The 26603-nt window shown below is 53.7% G+C and overlaps 1 protein-coding gene across 1 annotated transcript in view; it reads left to right on the forward strand.

Annotated features, from left to right (window-relative positions):
- Positions 1 to 26603, forward strand: part of LOC139746688 (uncharacterized) — a 682159-nt gene that overhangs the window by 214122 nt on the left and 441434 nt on the right. The window contains 1 exon segment of the mRNA XM_071658129.1: positions 12698 to 12781. Within this exon segment, the coding sequence (XP_071514230.1) occupies positions 12698 to 12781 (84 nt within the window).

A 26603-nucleotide genomic window follows, 5' to 3' on the forward strand; every position in this document is an offset into this window, starting at 1 on the left:
ACGACCTTTGAGCGCGATGGGGGTACGACCTTTGACCTTGATGGTACGACCCTGGCCTTTTCAGACGTCCCCTGCTTAAGGGGGTTGGAAATGGCCATCTCATCGCGAAGGTCGTACCGTCGTCGTCAAGGGTCGTACCGTCGTGCTCGGGGAGTTTGTCACACACAGAGAGAGAGAGAGAGAGAGAGAGAGAGAGAGAGAGAGAGAGAGAGAGAGAGAGAGAGACTCATTATATTCTAGAGATCTGAGTCATGATTACGGTGACGACCTCACTGGATGTCGCTGCGTTGAGCATCCAATCTCCGGGGAGTGGAGGGAAGAAGGAGGGAGGGTGGAAGGGAGGGAAGGAGGGAAACCAGAAGGAAGAGTGGGATGGTAACCAGAAAGGAGGGAGGGAAGGGGACGGAAACCATAAGGGAGAGAGGGAAGGATACCAGAAGGAAGGGAGGGAAACCAGAAGGGAGAGAGGGAAGGATACCAGAAGGAAGGGAGGAAGGAAGGAAGGGAGGAAGGAAGGAAGGGAGGGAAACCAGAAGGGAGGGTCTTGGGGTTGGCTGGCGTGTCGTGGATCATGCCAAGCCCTGGGGTTTCGCGAGGAGGCAAAGAGGAGGAGGAGAAGGAGGGTTGAGCAAGCGAGGTAAAGAGGAGGAGGAGGTGGAGGAGGGTTGAGCAAGCGAGGTAAAGAGGAGAAGGAGGAGGGTTGAGCAAGCGAGGTAAAGATGAGAAGGAGGAGGGTTGAGCAAGCGAGGTAAAGAGGAGGAGGAGGTGGAGGAGGGTTGAGCAAGCGAGGTAAAGAGGAGAAGGAGGAGGGTTGAGCAAGCGAGGTAAAGAGGAGGAGGAGGAGGAGGAGGGTTGAGCAAGCGAAGTAAAGAGGAGGAGGAGGAGGAGGAGGGTTGAGCAAGCGAGGTAGAGATCAGGAGGAGGTGGAGTTGAGCAAGCGAGGTAAAGAGGAGAAGGAGGAGGGTTGAGCAAGCGAGGTAAAGAGGAGGAGGAGGTGGAGGAGGGTTGAGTAAGCGAGGTAAAGAGGAGGAGGAGGAGGGCTGATCAAGCGAGGTAGAGAGGAGGAGGAGGAGGAGAAGGAGGGTTGAGCAAGCGAGGTCAAGAGGAGGAGGGTTGAGCAAGCGAGGTAAAGAGGAGAAGGAGGAGAGTTGAGCAAGCGAGGTAAAGAGGAGGAGGAGGTGGAGGAGGGTTGAGCAAGCGAGGTAGAGGGGAAGAGGAGGAAGGGTTGAGCAAGCGAGGTGAGGAGGAGGAGGAGGAGGGCTGATCAAGCGAGGTGAGGAGGGAGGAGGAGGAGGGTGATAAGCGAGGTAAAGGGAGGAGGAGGAGAAGGAGGGTTGAGCAAGCGAGGTCAAGAGGGGAGGGTTGCAAGCGAGTAAAGAGGAGAAGAGGAGAGTTGAGCAAGCGAGGTAGGAGAGGAGGGGAGGAGGTTGAGCAGCGAGGTAGAGGGAGAGGAGGAGGAAAAGGGTGGGGGGGGAGGGTGACAAGCGAGGTGAGGAGGGAGGAGGAGGAGGGTTGAGCAAGCGTAACGGACGGACGGAGGCGAGAAGAGGCTCGTGGTTTGTGGACAGGACGGGGTTAACGGTGCTTAAATAAGTAGGGGGGGGGGGCCCGGGGCGGTTACCTTCCCCCCATCCCAGCACAACACACACAACCACACACACAAAACCCAAAACACCCACCCCAACACATTTTTGTTCCCCCAAACCCCCTTTTAATCGAACTTCCGTGGTTCGAGTCCTTAGTTTACGACGATGGGTACGTACCCTTGAGCGCGACGATGGTACAAACTCCTTGAGCGCAGGGACGTTATAGGCCCTTGATTGCAAAAGGTACGCCCCTAGAGAAGGGGACTTTTTTACGACCCTTAAATTGCGAAGGTAGGGCCCCTAGAGGGGCGTTATACGACCTTGTTTGCAAAGGGTACGCCCCTAGGGGCACGCCGTTATAGGGACCCTTGTTTTCGATGGTACGACCCTTTGATTTCCAAAGGGTACGACCCTTGTGAAATTGGGTTTACGACCATTGATTAGGGAAAAAGCCCCAAATTTTGAGCGCCACGGTACGACTCTTGATTGTGAAGGTACGACCCTTTAAGCACGATGGTTAAACGACCCTTGTGTACGATGGTACGCCCCTTGTTTACGACGGTACGCCCAAAACGGGCCGCCCGTTTTTGGGCCCTTCAGCACGACGATACGCCCCTTAAATTCAAAAGGTACAAACCCTAAGCCGACGTTAAACGACCCTTGTTAAAATTTTTACCCCCGGGGCCCACGAGGGTTATAGACCCTTAAAGCAAAGGTAGGGCCCCTTTGAAAACGACTTTAACGACCCTTAAAAACAAAGGGTACGCCCCTTTAAGCACGCCCATACGCCCCTTTGATTCAAAAGGTACGACCCTAAGCCGACTTTTAAACGCCCCTTGGGGGTACCCCCTGGAACGACCCCCTTGAAAACCCCCGGACGGTTTACGCCCCTTGAACACATTTTTATACGCCCCCTTGAACACGACGGTACGACCCCTTGAAAACGACAGTACGACCCTTTAAGCACACGACGTTAAACGACCCTTTTGCCCGACGGGTCCGATTACGTTGAAGTTCGTTGATTACGAAACGAATATTATTTTTTTTTCCCCTCCCTCCCCCCCAACCCTTTTCCTATTTTTCTCTTCCCCCCCAAACCCAACCTTTCCCCTATTTTTTTCCCTTTCCCCCCCACCGTTCCCTATTTTTTCTTCCCCCCCACCCACCGTTCCTATTTTTCCTTCCCACCCACCCACCCGTTGCCTATTTTTCCTTCCCTTCCACCTACCCGTTCCCTATTTTTCTCTTCCCTCCCACCCACCCGTTCCCCATTTTTCTCTCCCTCCCACCCACCCGTTCCATATTTTTCTCTTCCCCTCCCACCCACCCGTTCCCTATTTTTCCTTCCCTCCCACCCATCGTTCCCTATTTTTTCCCCCTTTCCCACCCACCCGTTCCCTATTTTTCTCTTCCCTCCCACCCACCCGTTCCCTATTTTTTTTTCCCCTCCCAAACTCGTTCCCTATTTTTCTTTTTCCCCCCACCCACCCTTTCCCCTTTTTTTCTCTTCCCCCCACCGTTCCTATTTTTCCTTCCCTCCCCCCCCTCTTTCCCCTATTTTTCTTTTTCCCCCAACCCACCCGTTCCTATTTTTCTTTTCCCCTTTCCCACCCCCCCCGGTTTTTTTTCCCCTCTCACGAAAATGTTTTTCCCCCATGCCCAAAATTACCTCACACACGTGCACACGTCATGGACTTACTACATCATCCGACCTTATATAAGTGTTAAGTAAATCGCTCCTCTCTCTCTCTCTCTCTCTCTCTCTCTCTCTCTCTCTCTCTCTCTCTCTTCTTTTCTCTCTCTCTCTTTTTTTTTTTTTGTGACGTAGTGAGTGCTTTGTAAAGTTTATAAGTGGGGTTAAGAAATTTTGAAAGGGGGTCTGACAAAGAGCGTGAGTGAGTGCGTTTGTAAAGTTTTATAAGTGTGTTAAGTAATTGTAGGTGTCTCTCGACGTAGAGCGTGAGTGAGTGCGTTCGTAAAGTCTTAATAAGTGTGTTAAGTAATTGTAGTGTGTCTCTCGACGTAGAGCTTGAGGAGTGGTTAAAAAAGGGGTTTTTAAGTGGGGGTTGGGGTTTTTTGTATTTGGTGGGGTTGGGGGCCCGGGGGCTTGAGAGAGTGTATGATTGGTGTGGAGGATTGGAGTGCCGGGCTTGAGAGAGTGTATGATTGGTGAAGGGATTGGATCCCGGGCTTGAGAGAGTGTATGATTGGTGAAGGGATTGGGTCCCGGGGGTTAGAGGTTTTGATTGGTGGGGATTGGGTGGCGGGTTTTGGGGTGTTGGGATTTGTTGGGATTGATCCCACTTGAAGGGTTTAATTGGGGAATTGGGGTCCGGACTTGAAGGTGTAAGGGTTAGGAGGGTCCACTTGAAGGTTAAGAGGGTGAAGGGATTGATGGCGAAAAACGGGTGAAAAGGGCCAAAACCCTTGACTCCCCGCCCCCAGACCCACCTGTGACTCACGGCCCCCAGTACCCACCTGTACTCACGGACCCGTACCCACCTGGATCAGGGCCCCAGTACCACCTGTGACTCACGGACCCAGTACCCACCTGTGACTCACGGACCCAGTACCCACCTGTGACTCACGGACCCAGTACCCACCTGTGACTCACGGTCCCAGTACCCACCTGTGACTCACGGCCCCAGTACCCGACTCACGTCTGGGGTCCTGGGAGAGTGTGTGTGTGTGTAAACATCATACCCTAACCACCACAGCCCCCCCGCCTCCAAGCCCCCAAGTTGGAGGAAACCCGGATTTAGAAGGGGCCTTAAGCTCTCAACACAACTGAAATCAAACACGATGATTGCCATCAGAATACGATCGAGAAAATGTAAATATTGGAGATAACCTTGGGTGTTGAAGGGGCAGAATGGTTTGAGAAGACGCGTCGCGCTACGCGCCGCCTCACCGAGGCGAGGTAGACCCAGGATATCGCTGGAGGAATGGCTGTAAAGTGGGCCTGATCAGCTACGTGGAGGAGGAGGAGGAGGAGGAGCTCCGTAAGGCCCCTTGCAGTCCTGATTGATCGAGGGAGAGACAGTGCGAGTGGCGATGCTGGGGGAGGTAAAAGACGACCCCCTGTTCAGCCAGGCTTGGGGCGGGTCGGGCTGGGTGTTGCCGTGTAGCAAGGACGCCCGACAGTGCCACAGGACCTGTGAGTAGCGTGTGTGTGTGTGTGTGTAGGGTGTGGTCCATCCCGAAGCCCGGACCGGTCCGGTGAGGGGAGGAGCAGGTTCGTCTGGTCCATGGGTCGTAGGTGAGGTATTGTGAAAAGGGGCCCCACACGCACGCGAATCCCTTGGAGGACCCATCTGTCGTCGGCTGCTGGAAGTGATGAAAAAAAGGGCCTCATTTTGTGTCCCAGGCTTATTCTCAGGGTCAAAGGTCGGGGTCAAGGGTCAGCAAAGACCCATGGGTCGTTATTATGAGATGACGACTTCCTAATCTTTGTGGTTGTATGGTGGGAGTGGCGGATACAGCGCGAGGAACCAGGGATCACTACCGTGTGCACTATCTGCATACACTGGCAGATGAACCTCCCTCCTTCCTTCCTTCCCTCCCTCCACCAGAGGAAACCCTCGTTAGGTCGACTGTCGCACGCTATCAGCATCGGGTGGTCGACCTCATAGCCCCTGATGTATGGCTTGTCATGACGTTGATTCATGTAGGCAGGGGATGGGGGACACACACACCAGGTTCCCCCCAAAAACACACGTAAGGACTCTGTATAGTGAGGGCGCTCAACGCGAGCTCAAAAGTTCCTGGTGCTGTGCGCACTTGACGTATATGACGTCAGGTTGATGGAGGGCGCTCAGCGTGTGGGTCCAGGTCCTGGTGCCTGTTAGTACTTTACATATGAGGTCAGCGCACACAGGGCGCTCAGCGCGGGGCGTATGAGGCCAGCTTGCCTCGAGATGCAGGCTCGAGTATTATTGGTGCAGAGAGATGTTGCCTTTTGATGTACACGGCTTGTGATCCTTCGTCCGTGTACTGTGTGGGTTGTCAGACCCCGCCCTGTGATGTGTGTGCGTGTCGTGGGGGTGGTATACACCCTCCTGCATACAGGACATCTCCCTACCCCACAATCCTCACCCCTTTCCCCCATCCTGCCACCACCTTTCCCCAACACCCCCTTCGTCCGTCCCTCCTCCGTTATCACTCGGGTTCTAATCCCATAGAACGAATGGGTTAAAGTCCCGCTGACGTTCTCTGATGGCGTGAAAGGGATGAGTTTTGCAGTGCCGTGACGTGAGTGGCGTTCGTACCAGGGTTTTCTTTTTTTTATAACCCAGGTACGGGCGTCTTGCCTCGAGCTGAGGAGGACACGGAGGAATGTCGGTGTGAGGGGAGTGTGTGTGTGTGTGTGTGTGTGTGTGTGTGTGTGTGGCGGCGCGCGCGGCGCGGCCATAGGTACACAGCCCATTCACCGGATTATTATTCCAGTCCACAACCTCACTATCTACCCTCCGAGTGGCACGTAGCTCGCTCTCCCACAGCCTCCCTCGACTCATCTCCTCACCCTAACACACCTCTCTCTCGCCCCCGCTCTCTCTCTCTGTCCCCAGCCTCCCTCACCCCTCCTGCGCCTCAGATGTGGAGGTGGTGGGGTGGGTGTGTGTGTGTGGCCACAGCCCGGCCCCTTACAGTATTACACACATGGGTTTAACATGTATGATATACTGCGCTCCGAGATGGCCTGCGCGATGGCCTGGCTTGGCTGGCTGGCTGGTTGGTTGGTTGGCTGGCATGGCCCTCATGTTTGGTCCGTGTGGAGTTTGTCTTCAACGGGTCTTCGTCCTCCCCAGCAAGGCGACGGGGTTGCTGGTGTCGTCTCCTGATCGGAAGTTTGGGCAGTTCTCAGATCTGTGACCCAACTCAGCCTGTGTGTGTTCGATGATCGGTGTGTGTGTGTGTGTGTGTGTGTGTGTGTGTGTAAGACTCGTTGTCCCATCGTGGTGCTTTCCCTTCTCCTTCAGGTAGCTCCTGCTTCACCCCCCTTCAGGTCTTTCCCTCCCTCATGGTTTTCATACCAGTTTCCACCTCCCTCCCCTTCCCTTCTCCCTTTTAACCCTCATCTTGAGTGCCCCTCTCCTCTCCTCCTCCTCCTCCTCCTCCTCGCCTGTGGCCGCCTCCTGCAGCAGCAGCAGCAGCAGGAGCGGCATCTAGCACCTGCTGGAATCCTTGGATTCGTATAGAGGGCCGATTGGCTGTGCTCTCTCTCTCTCTCTCTCTCTCTCTCTCTCTCTCTCTCTCTCTCTCTCTCTCTCTCTCATAATACAGGGGGGTTTGTGATAGCGTTTTGACCACGCTCTTGCGCCGCGTTGAGCATGTCCTGATATACTGTTGTTCACCATGTAATTTATGATGTGACATTGTATTTTTATCATGAAATAATTTATGATGATAGGGGTTAAGGGTGATAAAGTTAGGGCTAAGGGGTAAAAGGGGGTAATGGATGATAGATAGTGAAGGGTATGGGGTTAAGGGTGATAAGGTTAGGGCTAAAGGGTTAAGGGTATGGATAATAGACAGTGAAGGGTATGGGGTTAAGGGTGATAAGGTTAGGGCTAAGGGGTTAAGGGTATGGATGATAGACAGTGAAGGGTATGGGGTTAAGGGTGATAAGGTTAGGGCTAAGGGGTTAAGGGTATGGATGATAGACAGTGAAGGGTATTGGGTTAAGGGTGATAAGGTTAGGGCTAAGGGGTAAAGGGGGTAATGGATGATAGTGAAAGCTATGGGGTTAAGGGCGATGAGGTCAGGGTTAAGGGGTAAGGGCGGAGGAAGGTATATACACGAAGGGTGTCTGGTCGCTGCCAGACATATCATACCAGGTCCATAGAGAGAGGCGCTACCAGCCCTGACGTCAATCCCATCTGCTGCTGTACCCGCTGATGTCACATGACCTGCTGATGTCACATGACCAGCTGCTGTACCCGCTGATGTCACATGACCTGCTGCTGTACCCGGTGATGTCACATGACCTGCTGCTGTGCCCGGTGATGTCACATGACCTACTGCTGTACCCGGTGATGTCACCCTGCTTAATGGAACCCCTGCTGATGCTTCCCCACCTGCTCAAGAGTTCTGGTCGAATTGATGGCGGTAGAGAGACCCGGCGAAAGGACCAACAGCTCGGGGTGTTTGCTGTGGACTCCACTGGCCCTGCCCGGGATTCGAACCCGTACCATATATAGTCGGTGGGCGAGTTCGCGACTCCACGCACGCTCCAAGTGTGACTCCAAACTCCCTGTAGCTTCCTCGCTCTTAAATGTTTCGACCCTCCAACCCCGTCCCACCCGTTCCTAGGGCCTAGGCCTGCCAGGCTGGCGGCGTGCGCGGGCCAAGTGGACCGTGTGCGTGTGTGTGTGTGTGTGTGTGTGTGTGTGTGTGTGTGTGTGTGTGTGTGTGTGTGTAAAAGCTCTTTTTTGACAGGTTGGTGTATTTATGAGACGCCTCCTAGTTAGAGGCATGCTGGGAATAGCCCCACAGCCTAGCTCTCTCTCTCTCTCTCTCTCTCTCTCTCTCTCTCTCCGTCGCTGGTGCTGGTAGCTTCCCTCGCCGCGCCAGTGGTTGTGGTGGGTGTGTGGTAGGAGGGTACCTGTCTGGTGGTACCCAGGTGGTATACCCGCCACCCACCACACCCACTGCTGGTGGTATACCCGCCACCCACCACACCCACTGCTGCTGGTGGTATACCCGCCACCCACCACACCCACTGCTGGTGATATACCCACCACCCACCACACCCACTGCTGGTTGTGTACCCACCACACCCACTGCAGGTGGTATACCCGCCACCCACCACACCCACTGCTGGTGGTATACCCGCCACCCACCACACCCACTGCTGGTGGTATACCTGCCACCCACCACACCCACTGCTGGTGGTGGTATACCCGCCACCCACCACACCCACTGCTGGTGGTACGCCCGCCACCCACCACACCCACTGCTGCTGGTGGTATACCCGCCACCCACCACACCCACTGCTGGTGGTGGTATACCCGCCACCCACCACACCCACTGCTGGTGGTGGTATACCCGCCACCCACCACACCCACTGCTGGTGGTATGCCCGCCACCCACCACACCCACTGCTGGTGGTATGCCCGCCACCCACCACACCCACTGCTGCTGGTGGTATACCCGCCACCCACCACACCCACTGCTGGTGGTATACCCGCCACCCACCACACCCACTGCTGGTGGTATACCCGCCACCCACCACACCCACTGCTGGTGATATACCCACCACCCACCACACCCACTGCTGGTTGTGTACCCACCACACCCACTGCTGGTGGTATACCCACCACCCACCACACCCACTGCTGGTGGTATACCCGCCACCCACCACACCCACTGCTGGTGGTACGCCCGCCACCCACCACACCCACTGCTGGTGGTATACCCCGCCACCCACCACACCCACCTGAGTCGCTTGGCACTGGTGTGGGCCGTGCCCACCACCTGGCCCCGGGGGGTGCCACGCCGACTCTTGGGGTGGTGCTGATCAACCCCACCCGCCCCGCCCCGCCCCGCCCCGCCAAGCCCCGCCAAGCCCCGCCAAGCCCCGCCCCGCCCCGCCCCGCCCCGCCAAGCCCCGCCAAGCCCCGCCAAGCCCCGCCCCGCCCCGCCCCGCCAAGCCCCGCCAAGCCCCGCCCCGCCCCGCTGCGTGTCCCACTGGCCGGCGTTCCTATGGCATTACGGAAAGTAAATAGGAGATGCGTTTGTTGATATTGGCTAGAGGTTGGGGGTGGGGAAGGATGAAGGAGTGTGGGAGGAAGTGTGCCATGACGGGTAGGAGGGGAGAGAGGGTGTGGGTGTAGCGGAGCAGGAGTAAAGGGGGAGAGAGAGTTCATGGGAGGGAATGACCCCGGACATGTAGTGGGAAAGGAAGTTTGGTCGTTTTGTGGGAAGGGGGGAAGGGAACCTTGATTGTATGGGGGGGGACTAGCTGCTTGAAGCGTATCTTAGTATATAGGGAGGTGTGACTATGAGGGGGGGGGAGGGGGTTGTATGGGGGGTTGAGGGAGTAATTGTGAGGGGGGGGGTTGTATAGGGGGTTGAGGGAATGATTGAAGGTGGGGGGGTTGTATTGGGGTTGAGGGAGCGATTGAAGGTGGGGAGGGGAAGAATGTGTTACCGTAGCTAGGGCTTGTACAATGGTGGGTGGAGGGCTGTGTGGTTGTATAGGGGGGTGGTGGGTTGTACAAGGGGGATGAACATAACTGTACTTGTAGGGTGGGGTTTAAAGGGGGGGAGGACTGAATACTTTAGGGGGTAATGGGGTTCAGGGGACTTTTGACTACTTTAAGGGGTTTAAGGGTCGGAGATTACTTTTAAAGGATGAGGGGGGTTTACCTGGAAGGGGAGGAGGGAAAGGTGATAAGGGTATGCACAGAGGGGAGGAAGGAGGAGGAGGAGGGGGAGGGTGTGTAAGGTGGGGAGGAGGAGGAGGAGGAGGAGGCTGTAACTACCACTTCCGCCACCTGGTCACTCTCCAACCCCACCACCACCACCACCATCCCCCCACACTCGTCGTCACCACCACTCACTCTTCCCCCTCCCTCACCTCTTCCCCCTCCCTCGCCACTTCCCCCTTCCCTCATAACCTCCCCCTCCCCCCTTCCTCGTCACCCTCGAGACAGTGCCAACACTTGTAGGCGCATGTGGCCATAGTTCTTGCAGTGTGGCGTTTGGACACCTCCTCCCCTCCCCTTCCTCCTCCTCCTCCTCCTCCTCCTCCTCCTCCTCCTCCTCCTCCTCCTTCCCCCTCCCTGCCTGTCTGCCTGCTACCCGTGCCGTTTGCCACGCCCTGCCTGCTTGGAACCCCTTGCAGCAGGAGGAGGAGCAGCAGCAGCAGTAGAAGCAGGAGCCACGTGTTTGGATGGCTTTGATGGCCCAAGACTGGTGACGGAGTGCCCCAGGGGGGGCATGCGCGCGTGTGTGTGTGTGTATGTGCGTGAGAGAGAGAGAGAGAGAGAGAGAGAGAGAGAGAGAGAGAGAGAGAGAGAGAGAGAGAGTGGGGATGCATGGGTGGGTGTTTATCTCACCAACCTTACGTATTAACGTTTATCCCGATCTCTCTCTCTCTCTCTCTCTCTCTCTCTCTCTCTCTCTCTCTCTCTCTCTCTCTCTCTCTCTCTCTCTCTCTCGTCGGCTGCGGGAAAAAAATGACAGCCTCGAGCATGCGAAGATCTGGCCACCAACATTGTGTTTCTCCGTCGATGTTGGAAGAAAGACGACCTACACACACACACACACACACACACACACACACACACACACACACACACACACACGCCCCTTATGGGACGACCTGGGGGTTTCCCATGGCATGGCTAGGATAGAGACGACCCCACCCACCCCAACCCATCTCTCAGACACCCCATTGTGGCACGACCCTTAGTGTGCCACAGCATTGCTAGGGCACAGACGACCCCTCCCCCTCACAGACACCCCCATTGTGGCACGACCCTTAGTGTGCCACAACATTGCTAGGGCACAGACGACCCCCCTTCACAGACACCCCATTGTGGCACGACCCTTAGTGTGCCACAGCATTGCTAGGGCACAGACGACCCCATTGTGGCACGACCCTTAGTGTGCCACAGCATTGCTAGGGCACAGACGACCCCATTGTGGCACGACCCTTAGTGTGCCACGGCATTGCTAGGGCACAGACGAGACGACGACCTCCCATTCCCACCCCGACGACCCTAGTTCTCTGTGTGGAGGCCGAGGGAGGGCTGATAACGACTCGGCGAGAGTCGCGCACACCACAGCATCGGACCCACCACAGCACCGCTCGCCCTACATGACGACTGACAACGCCATCTGTCTCTGTGTTACCCAACTCCACGTCTCCCGTGTCTCCACACCTCACCTCACACCACCGTGGTCATATATATATATATATATATATATATATATATATATATATATATATATATATATATATATGTACACACACACTGTAGTTCTTGGGTTTTTGTTACTTATGCTCCTTGTGTTTACAGATGAATGAATGAATTACGTTGGACACTTTCACACAGATTTTGTGTGTGTGTGTTGACATTACTCGTTAACCAGTCCTCGTTGCTTTGTTTTGCGCTTGGGTCGGTCGTGATGTTTAACGAGGGAGATGATGGCGCGGGTAGTTTAAGGACTTTTTTATATATATATTTTTTTATTTTAACGCAATTGTTCATTTATGTACGTGTGTTCTTTAAATGTATTGTATGGTACTTTTTATTCCCTTGTTGATTGCCTTGTTGCTCCCAAGCCTCCACCTCAGTCCTCACTCCCTCCCCAACCACTTCAATGCTCCTCCAGTCCTCGCACTCCAGTCTTCTGTACTCCTCCCGCCCTCACACTCCAGTCTTCCGTACTTCTCCAGCCCACACACCCTCCCTCCTCTTCCTCACCCCTCACACGGACCCCACACCATCTCAGTCCCTCCTCTCCCCATGACATTGCACCTCACCTTCCGTGACCCACACACCACACCTCCCGTGCCACACACATCACACCTCCCGTGCCTCACACACACCACACCTCCCGTGCCCCACACCTCACACCTCCCGTGCCCCACACACCTCACCTCCCGTGCCCCACACACCACACCTCACGTGCCCCACACACCACACCTCCCGTGCCCCACACCTCACACCTCCCGTGCTCCACACACCACACCTCCCGTGCCCCACACACCACACTTCCCGTGCCCCACACCCCACACCTCCCGTGCCCCACACCTCACACCTCCCGTGCCTCACACACCTCACACCTCCCGTGCCCCACACCACACACCTCCCGTGCCCCACACACCACACCTCCCGTGCCTCACACACACCACACATCCCGTGCCCCACACACCACACCTCCCGTACCCCACACACCACACTTCCCGTACCCCCCACACACCACACCTCCCATGCCTCACACACACCACACACCTCCCGTACCCCACACACCACACCTCCCGTGCCTCACACACACCACACACCTCCCGTACCCCACACACCTCACACCTCCTGCCTCCTCACACCACCTCGAGGCCAGACCGCACCCTTGACGCAATGTGTTCTCTTCTGTTGCAGGTGACCGGGACGAAGATTGGGAGAGCAACGCCACCTCCCGCCACCACCACAACCACCACAACCACCACCACCACGTTGACAAGGGTACGATGTCTCTGTTGCTCTCTGAACATGACTCCTGTAGTCTGAACATGACTCCTGTAGTCTGAACATGACTCCTGTAGTCTGAACATGACTCCTGTAGTCTGATCATGACTCCTGTAGTCTGAACATGACTCCTGTAGGCTGAACATGACTCCTGTAGTCTGAACATGATTCCTGTAGTCTGATCATGACTCCTGTAGTCTGAACATGACTCCTGTAGGCTGAACATGACTCCTGTAGTCTGAACATGACTCCTGTAGTCTGAACATGACTCCTGTAGTCTGATCATGACTCCTGTAGTCTAAACATGACTCCTGTAGTCTGAACATGACTCCTGTAGTCTGAACATGACTCCTGTAGTCTGAACATGACTCCAGTAGTCTCTTGTCATCCTGTCCTTTTGTGGGACCTCCCCCATCCCCCTCCACCCAACCCTCCCCCCAGCTCTGGCCCACGTCAGCAGGGGGGGCGGCGCCCCACCTCCTCCGGCAGCAATATGTCGTCCTCTCGACCCAGTTCTGGTGATGTGTCATCAGTTCCTCCTCCAGCTGCCTGGCGAGGGATCTCACGGCTGACTAAGAAAGGGCTTGTGGTCCGCCAACGACTCGCTTCCCCCCCCCAGCACCGACGTCTCCTTAATCCACCACCTTCCCCCCTCCCACAACTCCCTCTCGATCCACCCGGTGTGGGTGTGTGTGGGTGTGTGTGTGTGGTACGGGAGGGAGGAGGAGAGGGTTGGGGGGGCCTGTGCGCCCCGCTGTGGAAAGACCCTCCTCTTCCCTTCCCTTCCCTTCCCTTCCCTTCTTTCCCCCCTAGTGTGTGTGGGGGCTCAGTTTTAATCCCTTGGTCATTACGAGTTCTCGCAACGACCGACTGGTAACGCGTCGGGGGTGACAGCGGTAACGAGTTCTCTCAGCGACCGACCGGTAACGCGTCGGGGGTGACAGCGGTAACGAGTTCTCTCAGCGACCGACCGGTAACGCGTCGGGGGTGACAGCGGTAACGAGTTCTCTCAGCGACCGACCGGTAACGCGTCGGGGGTGACAGCGGTAACGAGTTCTCGCAACGACCGACCGGTAACGCGTCGGGGGTGACAGCGGTAACGAGTTCTCTCAGCGACCGACCGATAACGCGTCGGGGGTGACAGCGGTAACGAGTTCTCTCAGCGACCGACCGGTAACGCGTCGGGGGTGACAGCGGTAACGAGTTCTCTCAGCGACCGACCGGTAACGCGTCGGGGGTGACAGCGGTAACGAGTTCTCTCAGCGACCGACCGGTAACGCGTCGGGGGTGACAGCGGTAACGAGTTCTCTCAGCGACCGACCGGTAACGCGTCGGGGGTGACAGCGGTAACGAGTTCTCGCAACGACCGACCGGTAACGCGTCGGGGGTGACAGCGGTAACGAGTTCTCTCAGCGACCGACCGGTAACGCGTCGGGGGTGACAGCGGTAACGAGTTCTCTCAGCGACCGACCGGTAACGCGTCGGGGGTGACAGCGGTAACGAGTTCTCTCAGCGACCGACTGGTAACGCGTCGGGGGTGACAGCGGTAACGAGTTCTCTCAGCGACCGACCGGTAACGCGTCGGGGGTGACAGCGGTAACGAGTTCTCTCAGCGACCGACCGGTAACGCGTCGGGGGTGACAGCGGTAACGAGTTCTCTCAGCGACCGACCGGTAACGCGTCGGGGGGTGACAGCGGTTGTACCGTAACCTCAAAATTGCCATCAGTTCCCTCTCTACAGGCCGCTTCGTCCCCGATCTCTCCATACCATGTTGGGCGCTCCATCAATCTCCCTCCCTCCCTCTCTCTCTCCCTCCCTCTCTGTCTCTCTCGTCCATTACTTCGTCAGTCGTAATGTGATGTTGTGTGTATCACCTCCCTCTCCCTCCCGCTGGGGGTCTCAGGGAGATGTACCTGGTGATGGTGTGGCGCCCTTTTGAGAACACGCCTTCGCATCCCACTTAACGTGGATTGGGGTCGCTTGATCGCGTTGTTTTATAACGCCGCCGGGGTCGGCTGAGGGTGGGTGGGTGACACGCAAGGGGGACCCCGGCCGAGCGTTTAAAAAAGAAAGGGAGTGGGGGAGAGGGGTTCGTCCAGAGTGTGTACACACACACACACACACACACACACACACCGTCTCCAACACCTGTCGCGTCGCGTCGCGTCTTCCTACTTTTGTTTGCATGAATGTGACAGTTCTGTCTCGGCGTCTTGGACAGACGCCGTTCCCCAGGACGCTCATATCTTCCGTCTGTCTGTCTGTCCCTCGTCTTGCGACCGTCGCGAGTCCCGTCTCGCTTCGAAGGATATGCGCGCGCGCACTCTCTCTCTCTCTCTCTCTCTCTCTCTCTCTCTCTCTCTCTCTCTCTCTCTCTCTCTCTCTCTCTCTCTTTCTCCAGACCTTGAAAGAACGTTTGACCACCCACTCTCGTCTCTCAGCCTCACTGTTCCCATTTAGACGTGGCGCAGGCAAGCAGACACACCCACACATCACACCCATCACCACACCCCACACACCACACCACACCCCACACCACACCACACCACACACCCATCACCACACCCCACACCACGCCACACACCCATCACCACACCCCACACCACACCACACCACACCACACCACACACCCATCACCACACCCCACACCACACCACACACCCACACATCCCACACCACACCACACCCCACACCACACCACACATCCTCCCTCTCCCTCAGTCTTACAGCCTGACTCTCGTTGTCACCACCGTCCACCACCTGTGATGACACCAACACCCACACACCGTACCTGAACTCCTCCTACACACCACCTCCTCCCTCCTGGCCCTCCAGCTGTAGGGTCTGCTTAAGTCTCGAACTACCCCCTCCCTCTCACATATATCCCCAGTCTTTAGCGTTCAGCCTCTTATCCCACCATCCCGTAATGCTGGCGAGTCTGGCTGTGAAGCCTTGTGATACAAGCACATGGCCATGATGTGGATATGGGAGGTGGGTGTGTGTGTGTCCGTATTTCCCTTTTGAGAATAAGCTTTTGAAGTCCGAAGTCTTCTGTATCTAGTCGCATCTTTGGCCCCCGACGTGGTAGGAGTAGCGGCAGCAGCAATCACTTGATGTATATCAACATTCATGGACACAAGTTTGATTGCTTTGGCATTCGCCTCGACTCCCTCCCTCCCCAGTCGCCAAGCCATCCACGAAAACTCGCCTCAACTCCGTCCCCCAATCACCAATCCATCCACGAAAGCCATCGGGTGGTGAGGGAGGGTCCGGCCAGTTCCGTACCCTGATTGGACGAGTATGACATCGTGTCGTTCTTCAGGCCACGGGTCTGCCGCAGTGGGCCCCACCCGCTAGGGCGCCGCGGGCGACGACGACGACGACGACGCCCCGGGGGTCACCTGTGGGTGGTGACCTCGCGAAGAACGAACCGCCCGGCCGCCCAGCATCAGAGGATGAGTGCGCGCGTCACGTTAGAACGGGTTTCCCGTGGTCTGTGTTACAGAGAGAGAGAGAGAGAGAGAGAGAGAGAGAGAGAGAGAGAGAGAGTGCTGGGGACAGGTAAGGCACTGGTGTGTGTGTGTGTGTGTGTGTTTTAACTAGGCCAGAGTAGTTTAGGGTAAGCGAGCCGTGGTTGGGGTTTAGCCCCCCTCGGTGTTTGCTCTGCACAGGTTAGGCAAAAGTGGATGTAGGCGGGGATTTGGGGGTAAGGGAGAGAGAGAGAGAGAGAGAGAGAGAGAGAGAGAGAGAGAGAGAGAGTCGTGTGGTGGCGGCCCGCGAGATCAGCGAGCGGCCACACGCGCGCGAGGACCTGCCGATTTCAAGAGTGTCGGTGAAGACCCACAAGTGAACGGATGCAGGATCCGTTGGATCAAGACGCGTCCGCGTTTGCGTTACGGTCGCGTGTTGTTGAAAGGGGGTGGGGTTGGCAGGTGTGTGTGTGTGTGTGTGTGTGTATGTCCTTGACCGCTTTTCATAACCTTCCCTGCTACGAACCAGAGGGGCACATATGCCCTCTCCGTCCCTCCCGCCACTACCCCTGCTCATGCGTCGGTGCGTCTGCGCCTGAGTCAGCGCCTCCCACTGGACGTCTGTCTTGTCGTTACCGTGACTGCGTCTCTGGATTTGCGACGGGCGTTTTGCCGCTGGAAGCCATACGCAGACCTGGGCGACTGAATGAGATTAACGAAGGCTGGTGGCGGGGGGTTGGGAAGAGGGGGTCGAAAGGACAAGGTCGTGGGGGGGGGGGTTGTTTTGCTGGAGGGAAGTGCCTTCAAACGCTCGTCGTACACGGCGTAGTAAGACGGAGGGGAGGGAAGTGAACGCAGGCCAGACGGGGAGGGAAGTGAACGCAGGCCAGACGGGGAAGGGAAGTGAACCCAGGCCAGACGGAGAGGGAAGTGAACGCAGCCCAGACGGGGGAGGGACGTGAACGCAGGCCAGACGGGGGAGGGACGTGAACGCAGGCCAGACGGGGAAGGGAAGTGAACGCAGGCCAGACGGGGAGGGAAGTGAACCCAGGCCAGACGGAGAGGGAAGTGAACGCAGGCCAGACGGGGGAGGGACGTGAACGCAGGCCAGACGGGGAGGGACGTGAACGCAGGCCAGACGGGGAGGGACGTGGACGCAGGCCGGGAGGGGGGACGTGAACGCAGGCCAGACGGGGAGGGAAGTGGACGCAGGCCAGACGGGGAGGGGGAACGTGGACGCAGGCCAGACGGGGAGGGAAGTGAACCCAGGCCAGACTGGGAGGGACGTGAACGCAGGCCAGACGGGGAGGGGGGAAGTGAACCCAGGCCAGACGGAGAGGGAAGTGAACGCAGGCCAGACGGGGAGGGACGTGGACGCAGGCCAGACGGGGAGGGACGTGGACGCAGGCCAGACGGGGAGGGACGTGAACGCAGGCCAGACGGGGGAGGGACGTGAACGCAGGCCAGACGGGGAGGGGGGACGTGAACGCAGGCCAGACGGGGGAGGGACGTGAACGCAGGCCAGACGGGGGAGGGACGTGGACGCAGGCCAGACGGGGAGGGGGGACGTGAACGCAGGCCAGACGTATACCACAGCTACGTCAGTGAAAGTTCTGCAGCGTGTGCTGCTCCTGTGAATTCTCGAAGGGGGAGGTGGGGGACGACCAGAGTTGACCTGGGGGAACTACGAAGAGCCACAGAGACGATGGGAATGAATGACTTATGATGTAAGTAGTGGTGACACTCGAAAAATGGGCGACGTAGGAAGTGTGCATATATATATATATATATATATATATATATATATATATATATATATATATATATATATATATATATATATATGAGTCCACGGGGAAAATGAAACACGAAAAGTTCCCAAGTGCACTTTCGTGTAATAATCACATCATCAGGGGAGACACAAGAGAGAAATATAAGTCAGTTGATATACATCGATATATATATATATATATATATATATATATATATATATATATATATATATATATATATATATATATATATATATATGTATATATATATATATATATATATATATATATATATATATATATATATATATATATATATATATATATATATATATTTAGCAATAGGTCACAGTGGTGCGCGTGGTGTAGTATAAGCATACAACCATGAGGAAAAGATGGAATAAGATAAAGTTCCCAAGTGCACTTTCGTGTAATAATCACATCATCGTCATGGGGGAGAGATACACGAATGCGACGGAAGACGTAGAACACTCAGTCGATATGCGAGGAAGAGAAGGTTATATATATAGAGGGTGAGGGGAAACATGTTGGTATCAAATTAGGATGAGGTCTAATGAAGTGTGGGAAGATGATCAAGATGAGGGTGTAATTAACTCTGTGGGAATTTTTTTAGGGGAAAAAAAAAGAGAGGTTAAAGTAATCAGCTGCGATTATAAAACTGTGGTTAGTAATTAGTCTTGAGGGTAATTAGAGAGAATAAAAAAAATAGGAATCAGATGGTTCATGATGAGACATATTATACTAGATAGTCATGTTTGAGGTCATAACTACCATTTGGTAGTTAGTGTTGGGTGCACACACACACACACACACACACACACACACACATACACACACACACACATATGTATATATATATATATATATATATATATATATATATATAGAGAGAGAGAGAGAGAGAGAGAGAGAGAGAGAGAGAGAGAGAGGGAGAGAGAGGTTTTAAGATGATATGAGAATAAAGAACTTGGAATTGAAATATTGTGGCATAATTAAGTGTGGGAGACGATGCTTAAAGTATAAATGACGGTAGATGCTTAAAGTAGACCGTGAGTGACGGTAGGTGCTTAAAGTAGACCGTGAGTGACGGTAGATGCTTTAAGTAGATTTTAAGCGACGGTAGATGCTTAAAGTAGACCGCAAGTGACGGGAGATGCTTTTAAGTAGACCATGAGTGACGGTAGGTGCTTTAAGTAGATTGTAAGTGACGGTAGATGCCTTAAGTAGACCGTTAGTGGCTTGAGTGTTTGCGAAACAAACATTACTGAAGCTGTGAGTGTGGGGTGTCTGTTGCCCACTTACCCGAGTTCCCTCCCACTTTCCCTACCACTTTCCCTCCCACTTTCCCTCGGGCCGCTCCCCTGGCCACCCAGCCATGCACAGGAGCGCATAACTTGGCCATATTAATGATGATGCTGGATTTTTAAAGTGGGCGTGGTGGTGGTGGTGGGTGATGATGATGGGCTGTGGGCGTGGGGAGGTGGTGGGTTAGTGACGTCAGGGACGGTGGGTTTAGTGACACGTCAGGGCTGGTGGGGAGATGGTTGGTTAGTGACATTTCAGAGGTGGTGGGGAGATGGTGGGTTAGTGACACGTCAGGGCTGGTGGGGAGATGGTGGGTTCGTGACCCGGCAGGGCTGGTGGGGGAGATGGTGGGTTTAGTGACACGTCAGGGCTGGGGAGATAATGGGCAGTGACACCAGGGTGGGTAGGGGAGATTAAGCTCAGTGTACAGTGTTACCAGCCGTTACTATCCCCGTCACGGTATACCACATCATTCCAATTCACTCTATCCCTTGCACGCCTTTCACCCTCTTGTATGTTTAGTCCCCAATCGCTCAAAATTTTTTTTTATTCCATCCCTCCACCTCCAGTTTGGTCTCCCACTTCTCGTTCCCTCCACCTCGTGACACATATGTAACAGCGGTGCCCATGCCTTGTGTCAGGTCCAAACAGGCGTTACAAACCTTACTGTTTAGGTGTGTGTGTGTGTGTGTGTGTGTGTGTGTGTAGACTATATCTGTATCTGTGTATCAGTCTCCGTCCATCTATCTTGTCTGTCTGTCTGTGTATCTACCTCTCTGTCTGTCTGTCTTTCTATCTACCTATCAGTCAGTCTGTCTGTCTATGTATCTATCTACCTATCTATATGTCTATCTGTCTATCTATCTATCTATCTATATAATTCAGGAATACAACACAAGCCACTATATACAATAACAGATAAAGAGACTGTGTATCAGTCTCCGTCCATCTATCTTGTCTGTCTGTCTGTGTATCTACCTCTCTGTCTGTCTGTCTGTCTATCTACCTATCAGTCAGTCTGTCTGTCTATGTATCTATCTACCTATCTATATGTCTATCTATCTATCTATCTATCTATCTATATAATTCAGTAATACAACACGAGCCACTATATACAATAACAGATAAAGACAAAAAAAATATTCCCACAAATACGAAAACCCTCTTAAATTTCAATTCTATTTTCCCTAAAAACAATTTGTAGACACTTTAATGTCCGAAGCCTTTTCATTGTTGGCCATTTATTAGATCAGGCCTTTTTAACGAGGAGTGGGGCGGAGGGGGGGAAGGGCGATTATTGGCAATTAGAGAGAGAGAGAGAGAGAGAGAGAGAGAGAGAGAGAGAGAGAGAGAGAGAGAGAGAGAGAGTTCCGGCGAATCTCAATGAAATGTCAAATTATCATTTATTCATTTATTTATTTATTTCGGGATAATGTCATTAGAGAGAGAGAGAGAGAGAGAGAGAGAGAGAGAGAGAGAGAGAGAGAGAGAGAGAGAGAGAGAGAGAGTGTTCCGGCGAAGCTAAATGAAATGTTAGATTATCATTTATTCATTTATTCATTTATTTATTTATTTCGGGATAATGTCATTAGAAAGAGAGAGAGAGAGAGAGAGAGAGAGAGAGAGAGAGAGAGAGAGAGAGAGAGAGAGAGTTCTGGCGAAGCTAGATGAAATGTCAAATTATCATTTATTCATTTATTCATTTACTTATTATTTATTTGTTATTTCGGGATAATGTGTCATTAGAATGGGTCATGGCCACGGGTTTTGGCCTCTGGCCTCGCGGTACGAGAACACGTGCCCTCTAGAGTGTCTGGTGGTCTCGCGCGCGCGCGCGTGCGTGCGTCACTTTTATTTTCATGCACTTAAGTCTTGTCACTTAAAAAACTTTGATGCACTTAAAGTCGTGTTACATGCTTTTATGCGCTTAAGTCTTGTCACTTATACATTTGTACACTTAAGTCTTGTCACTTATACTTTTATGCTCTTAAGTCTTGTCACTTATACTTTTATGCTCTTTAAGTCTTGTCATTTATACTTTTATGCACTTAAGTCTTGTCACTTATACTTTCATGTCTTGAAGTCTTGTCATTTATACTTTTATGCACTTAAGTCTTGTCACTTATACTTTCATGTCTGTAAGTCTTGTCACTTATACTTTCATGTCTGTAAGTCTTGTCACTTATACATTTATACAGTTAAGTCTTGTTCACTTATACTTTTATACTACCGTGGGGGTTAGTTCTACTTGCAAACTCTTGCTTCAATCATACGGTAGAGGGCGTTACTTACATGGTATCATACACTACTAAAAGCTACTTACATTGTATCATACACTACTGACAGCTACTTACATGCTCAGGAGGGTACAGTATGGTGGTGGTGTGGACTCTCTCTCTCTCTCTCTCTCTCTCTCTCTCTCTGTCTTATCTATCAGTCCATCTGTCTATCAATCCATCTATCTATCTATCTATCTATCTATCTATCTATCCATTTATCTATCCATCCATCCATCTATATCTATCTATCTATCGATCTGTCTATCCATCCATCCATCCATCCATCTATCTATCTATCTATCTATCTATCTATCTGTCTATCTATATCTATCTATCTATCTATCCCTCCCCCCGAGCTTCATGTGGAACCAATAGATCGCTAGGTAGAGCCACCCTGACGCGTTTTTTTCTTCTTTTGTTTTTTGTTTACAAACTCGGGTTAATGTTACGCTGGGACGGTCCGTCCCGCGGTGTGTGTGTGTGTGTGTGTGTGTGTGTGTGTGTGTGTGTGTGTGTGTGTGTGCTCCTGCCGTAACCAGGTGGTGAGGCAGTGGTCGCCCAGCCGTGGCGCGTGGGAGTAACACGGTGAGGGAGGGACAGATAACAGGAGACCCTCCTCGCCTAAGACGATGTTGTCTGTGAGATGTCTTGTCCAGATTGTGGTAGAGACGGTGAAACAAAATGGGGCAGCTACCTACACACACACACACACACACACACACCTCTCACTCCGGCTCAACAGGAAGCATGCTTAAGTGTGTGGAGGCATACTGCCTTGGGACATTTGTAGGAAAATGTGATTCACCTCCTTAATTACCCCATCTGTGTATAGATTAAACCGCCAGGGTGACATCACACGCACACACACACACACACCCACCTCTCACTCCGGCTCAACAGCAAGCATGCTTAAGTATGTGGAGGCATACTGGCTTGGGAAATTTGTAGGAAAATGTGATTCACGTCCTTAATTACCCCCATCTGTGTATAGATTAAACCGCCAGGGTGACATCACACGCACACACACACACACACCCACCTCTCACTCCGGCTCAACAGCAAGCATGCTTAAGTATGTGGAGGCATACTGGCTTGGGAAATTTGTAGGAAAATGTGATTCACGTCCTTAATTACCCCCATCTGTGTATAGATTAAACCGCCAGGGTGACATCACACACACACACACACACACACACCCTACTGTAGACTCACCTTCACGCCTGACCCCATTGGCCTCCCGCTCTTCCAAACCCCCTTCCCTGAGGTGTCTTGTTTGGTTATCAACGATTTCCTATACATAACAGACGACCGAATTTGTCGTCGTCATTCGTCGTACACCGGCGACACTCACCACGACATTTCTGGGCTTCCAGGTTCTCTCCTCTCTTGTCTTGGTCGTGTGAGCAGGAGATGTGCGCGTCTCTCGTCTCGCCTCGACTGCCTTTGTAAACCCAAATTGGAGCAGGGTCTCCCAAGTGGGATAGGCCACACAGCCCACTTTTTTAAAAGTTTGATACCTCTAAAGTCCAGTTGTTTCTCTCGTTTTTTTGTTTCTTTTTTTTCTTTTTCGTTTTTTTTAGAAGCTCTCTTAACTTTCCCCATCTCCTGTGGAGGAAGCGCAGTTCCAACAATTTCTTTTTTACCCCCAAACACTGGGACGTCTCCGCGAATTACCCTCGTCTGCCTCCCGAAGAAACTGGGGGACATTGGTTTTGGATGCCGTATGTCTCCTCCTCCTCCTCTTCCTCCTCCTCCTCCTCCTCTTCTTCTTTCTCCTCCTCCTCCTCCTCCTCCTCCTCCTCCTCTTCCTCCTCCTCCCCCAGCGAACAGTTGCTCCGTTTATACAAAGGATCAAAATCCAGTCCCTGGACCAGTGCCCCTCGAGTCTGGGGAGGCTGAGGCTCTGCGTATTGACACTTGAAGAGTTCCAGCAGCGTTTCCAGTCGTCTCCAAACGCGTTTCGACTCTTTTTTCCCCCAGTTCTCTTCAGAACCTCCTTCTGGGTTGAACCACAGTTTCCAATGCTCCCCAGTCCTCTGCTTAAGCTGGTTTCCCAGTACCTGCTCTGTGAACTGTACCCACCCCCTGATACCTCTACCACACCACACCACACTACACTACACTACACTACACTACACTACACTACACCGTACCATACCACACTACACCACACTACACCGCACCGCACCGCACTACACTACACTACACTACACTACACTACACCGTACCATACCACACTACACCACACTACACCGCACCGCACCGCACTACACTACACTACACTACACTACACTACACTACACCGTACCATACCACACTACACCACACTACACCGCACCGCACCACACTACACTACACTACACTACACTACACTACACTACACCGTACCATACCACACTACACCACACTACACCGCACCGCACCGCACCACACTACACTACACTACACTACACTGCACCGTACCGCACCACACTACACTACACTACACTACACTACACTACACCACACTGCACTACACTACACCACACTACACTACACCGCACCTTACCATACCATACCACACCGCACCGCACCGCACCGTACCGTACCGTACCGTACCGCACCGCACCGCACCGCACCGTACCGTACCGCACCGTACCGTACCGCACCGTACCGTACCGCACCGCACCGCACCGCACCGTACCGTACCGTACCGTACCGTACCGCACCGTACCGCACCGTACCGCACCACACCGCACCGCACCGCACCGCACCGTACCGCACCACACCGCACCGCACCGCACCGCACCGCACCGTACCGCACCGTACCGCACCACACCGCACCGCACCGCACCGCACCGCACCGTACCGCACCGTACCATACCACACTACACCACACCACACTACACCGCACCTTACCGTACCATACCGCACCGCACCGCACCGCACCGTACCATACCATACCATACCATACCATACCATACCATACCACACTACACCGCACCGCACCGTACCGTACCGTACCGTACCACACTAGCTCCCCCCCCTTCTCCCTCATGACCTGTAGCTTCCCCCTTCCTCCTCATCACCCACCCTCATCCTCCCCTCCTTCCCTCCCTCCCTCATATCTCTCAATTTTCAACCATTGTCCATCCATCTCCTCCTCTTGCACATCACTCATTCTCCCTTACTCGAGAATGATTCTCTCTCTCTCTCTCTCTCTCTCTCTCTCTCTCTCTCTCTCTCTCTCTCTCTCTCTCTCTCTCTCTCTCTCTTCAGGATGGTCTTCCATTCGCGTGTCATGTGATCTGTAAAGGCGCCAGCCAGCCAACCAGCCAGCCAAACCTTTTTCCCTTTTTGCTTTTAAGGGTGAGGTGGGGTAGGGGTGTGTCGGGAATGAATGAATGAGAGAGAGAGAGAGAGAGAGAGAGAGAGAGAGAGAGAGAGAGAGAGAGAGAGAGAGAGAGAGAGAGAGAGAGAGAGAATCATTCTCGAGTAAGAGAGAGAGAGAGGCTGGCGACCGCCATTCCTCCACGGGGGGGGGGGGGAGAGTTTGGGATCTGCTGCCTCGTGGCTGGAGCGGAAGGCAGTATGCAAATGACCCAGGCTTCCGGTGGGGCTGTGTATGGTGGCAGGTAGGCAGGTATATGGCCAAGTGGTGTTGGGGTCCCGTGTGGGGTGTGTGTGTGTGTGTGTGTGTGTGTGTGTGGAGGGGGTGGGTGATGGGAAGTGGTGGTTTTTACCTGGGGGTGGGGAGGTGGAGGGAAAGGGGTGGGATTCATCTGTGTTTTTTTGGGGATGTTTTGTGGGGGTTTTGGTTGGGGGGAGGGAGGGGAAGTGTTCGACTTTGTGTGGGGGATGTTTTGTGGTTTTGTGTGGGGAGAGGGAGGGGAAGGGTTCATCTGTGTTTGGGGGATGTTTTGTGGTTTTTCTGGGACTGGAGGAAGTGTTCGACTTTGGGGGATGTTTTGTGGTTTTGTGGGGGTGGAGGAGGAAGTGTTCGACTTTGTTTGGGGGATGTTTTGTGGTTTTGTGTGGGGGGAGGAGGAAGTGTTCGACTGTGTTTGGGGGATGTTTTGTGGTCTTGTGTGGGGGGGGGGGGAGATGAAGGGTTCATCTGTGTTTGGGGGATGTTTTGTGGTTTTTCTGGGGCTGGAGAAAGTGTTCGACTTTGGGGGATGTTTTGTGGTTTTGTGAGGGGGAGAGGAGGGGTCGTCTGTGTTTGTGGGATGTTTTGTGGTTTTTCTGGGGGAGTGGAGGAAGTGTTTGACTTTGTTTGGGGGATGTTTTGTGGTTTTGTGTGGGGGAGGAGGAAGTGTTAGACTTCGGGGGATGTTTTGTGGTTTTGTTGGCGGGGGGGGGGGAGAGGAGGGGTTCATCTGTGTTTGGGGGATGTTTTGTGGTTTTTCTGGGGGGGGAGGAGGGGTTCATCTGTGTATGGGGGTATGTTTTGTGGTTTTTCTGGGGTTTGGGGGGAGAGTATCCATCTGTGTTTTGGGGGGGATGGATATTTCTCCCCCCACCCCCGTACAGTTGATGGTGTCTAGCGTGTGTGTGTGTGTGTGTTTGCCTTGCATTTGTTTACGTAGCTGATGGTTGATTGGTCTCGGTTTGTTTACATCGCGTCGGCCTTATGTAGAGGGGGGTGGGGGGTGTAAGTGAGGGGGGGGGGGGTGTTAGCGTAGCCTTTGTTTACCCTTCGTGTTGTTGTGCCGTGAACGCGTCCCTTGTTGAACGCGGATTCGTCCTCTGTTTACGGTAAACCACGTCATTATTTCTTCTTCGTAATCCCTGGCTTGTTTACTGCACGGGTGGAGGTGGAGTGGAGAGGGAGGGAGGGAGTGAGGGAGGGAGTTCTGCACCCTTGGTGAACTCCCTCCCTCATAGCAGGAGAGACGTATGTACGAACTGGTAAGAGTGCACACACGCACGTGCACACACGCACGTACGTGTGTCGACTGACTCATCTGGTCCTTCAGGTGATGAGGAACT

The sequence above is a fragment of the Panulirus ornatus genome, chromosome 66, assembly GCF_036320965.1.
Source record: "Panulirus ornatus isolate Po-2019 chromosome 66, ASM3632096v1, whole genome shotgun sequence".
NCBI lineage: Eukaryota > Metazoa > Arthropoda > Malacostraca > Decapoda > Palinuridae > Panulirus > Panulirus ornatus.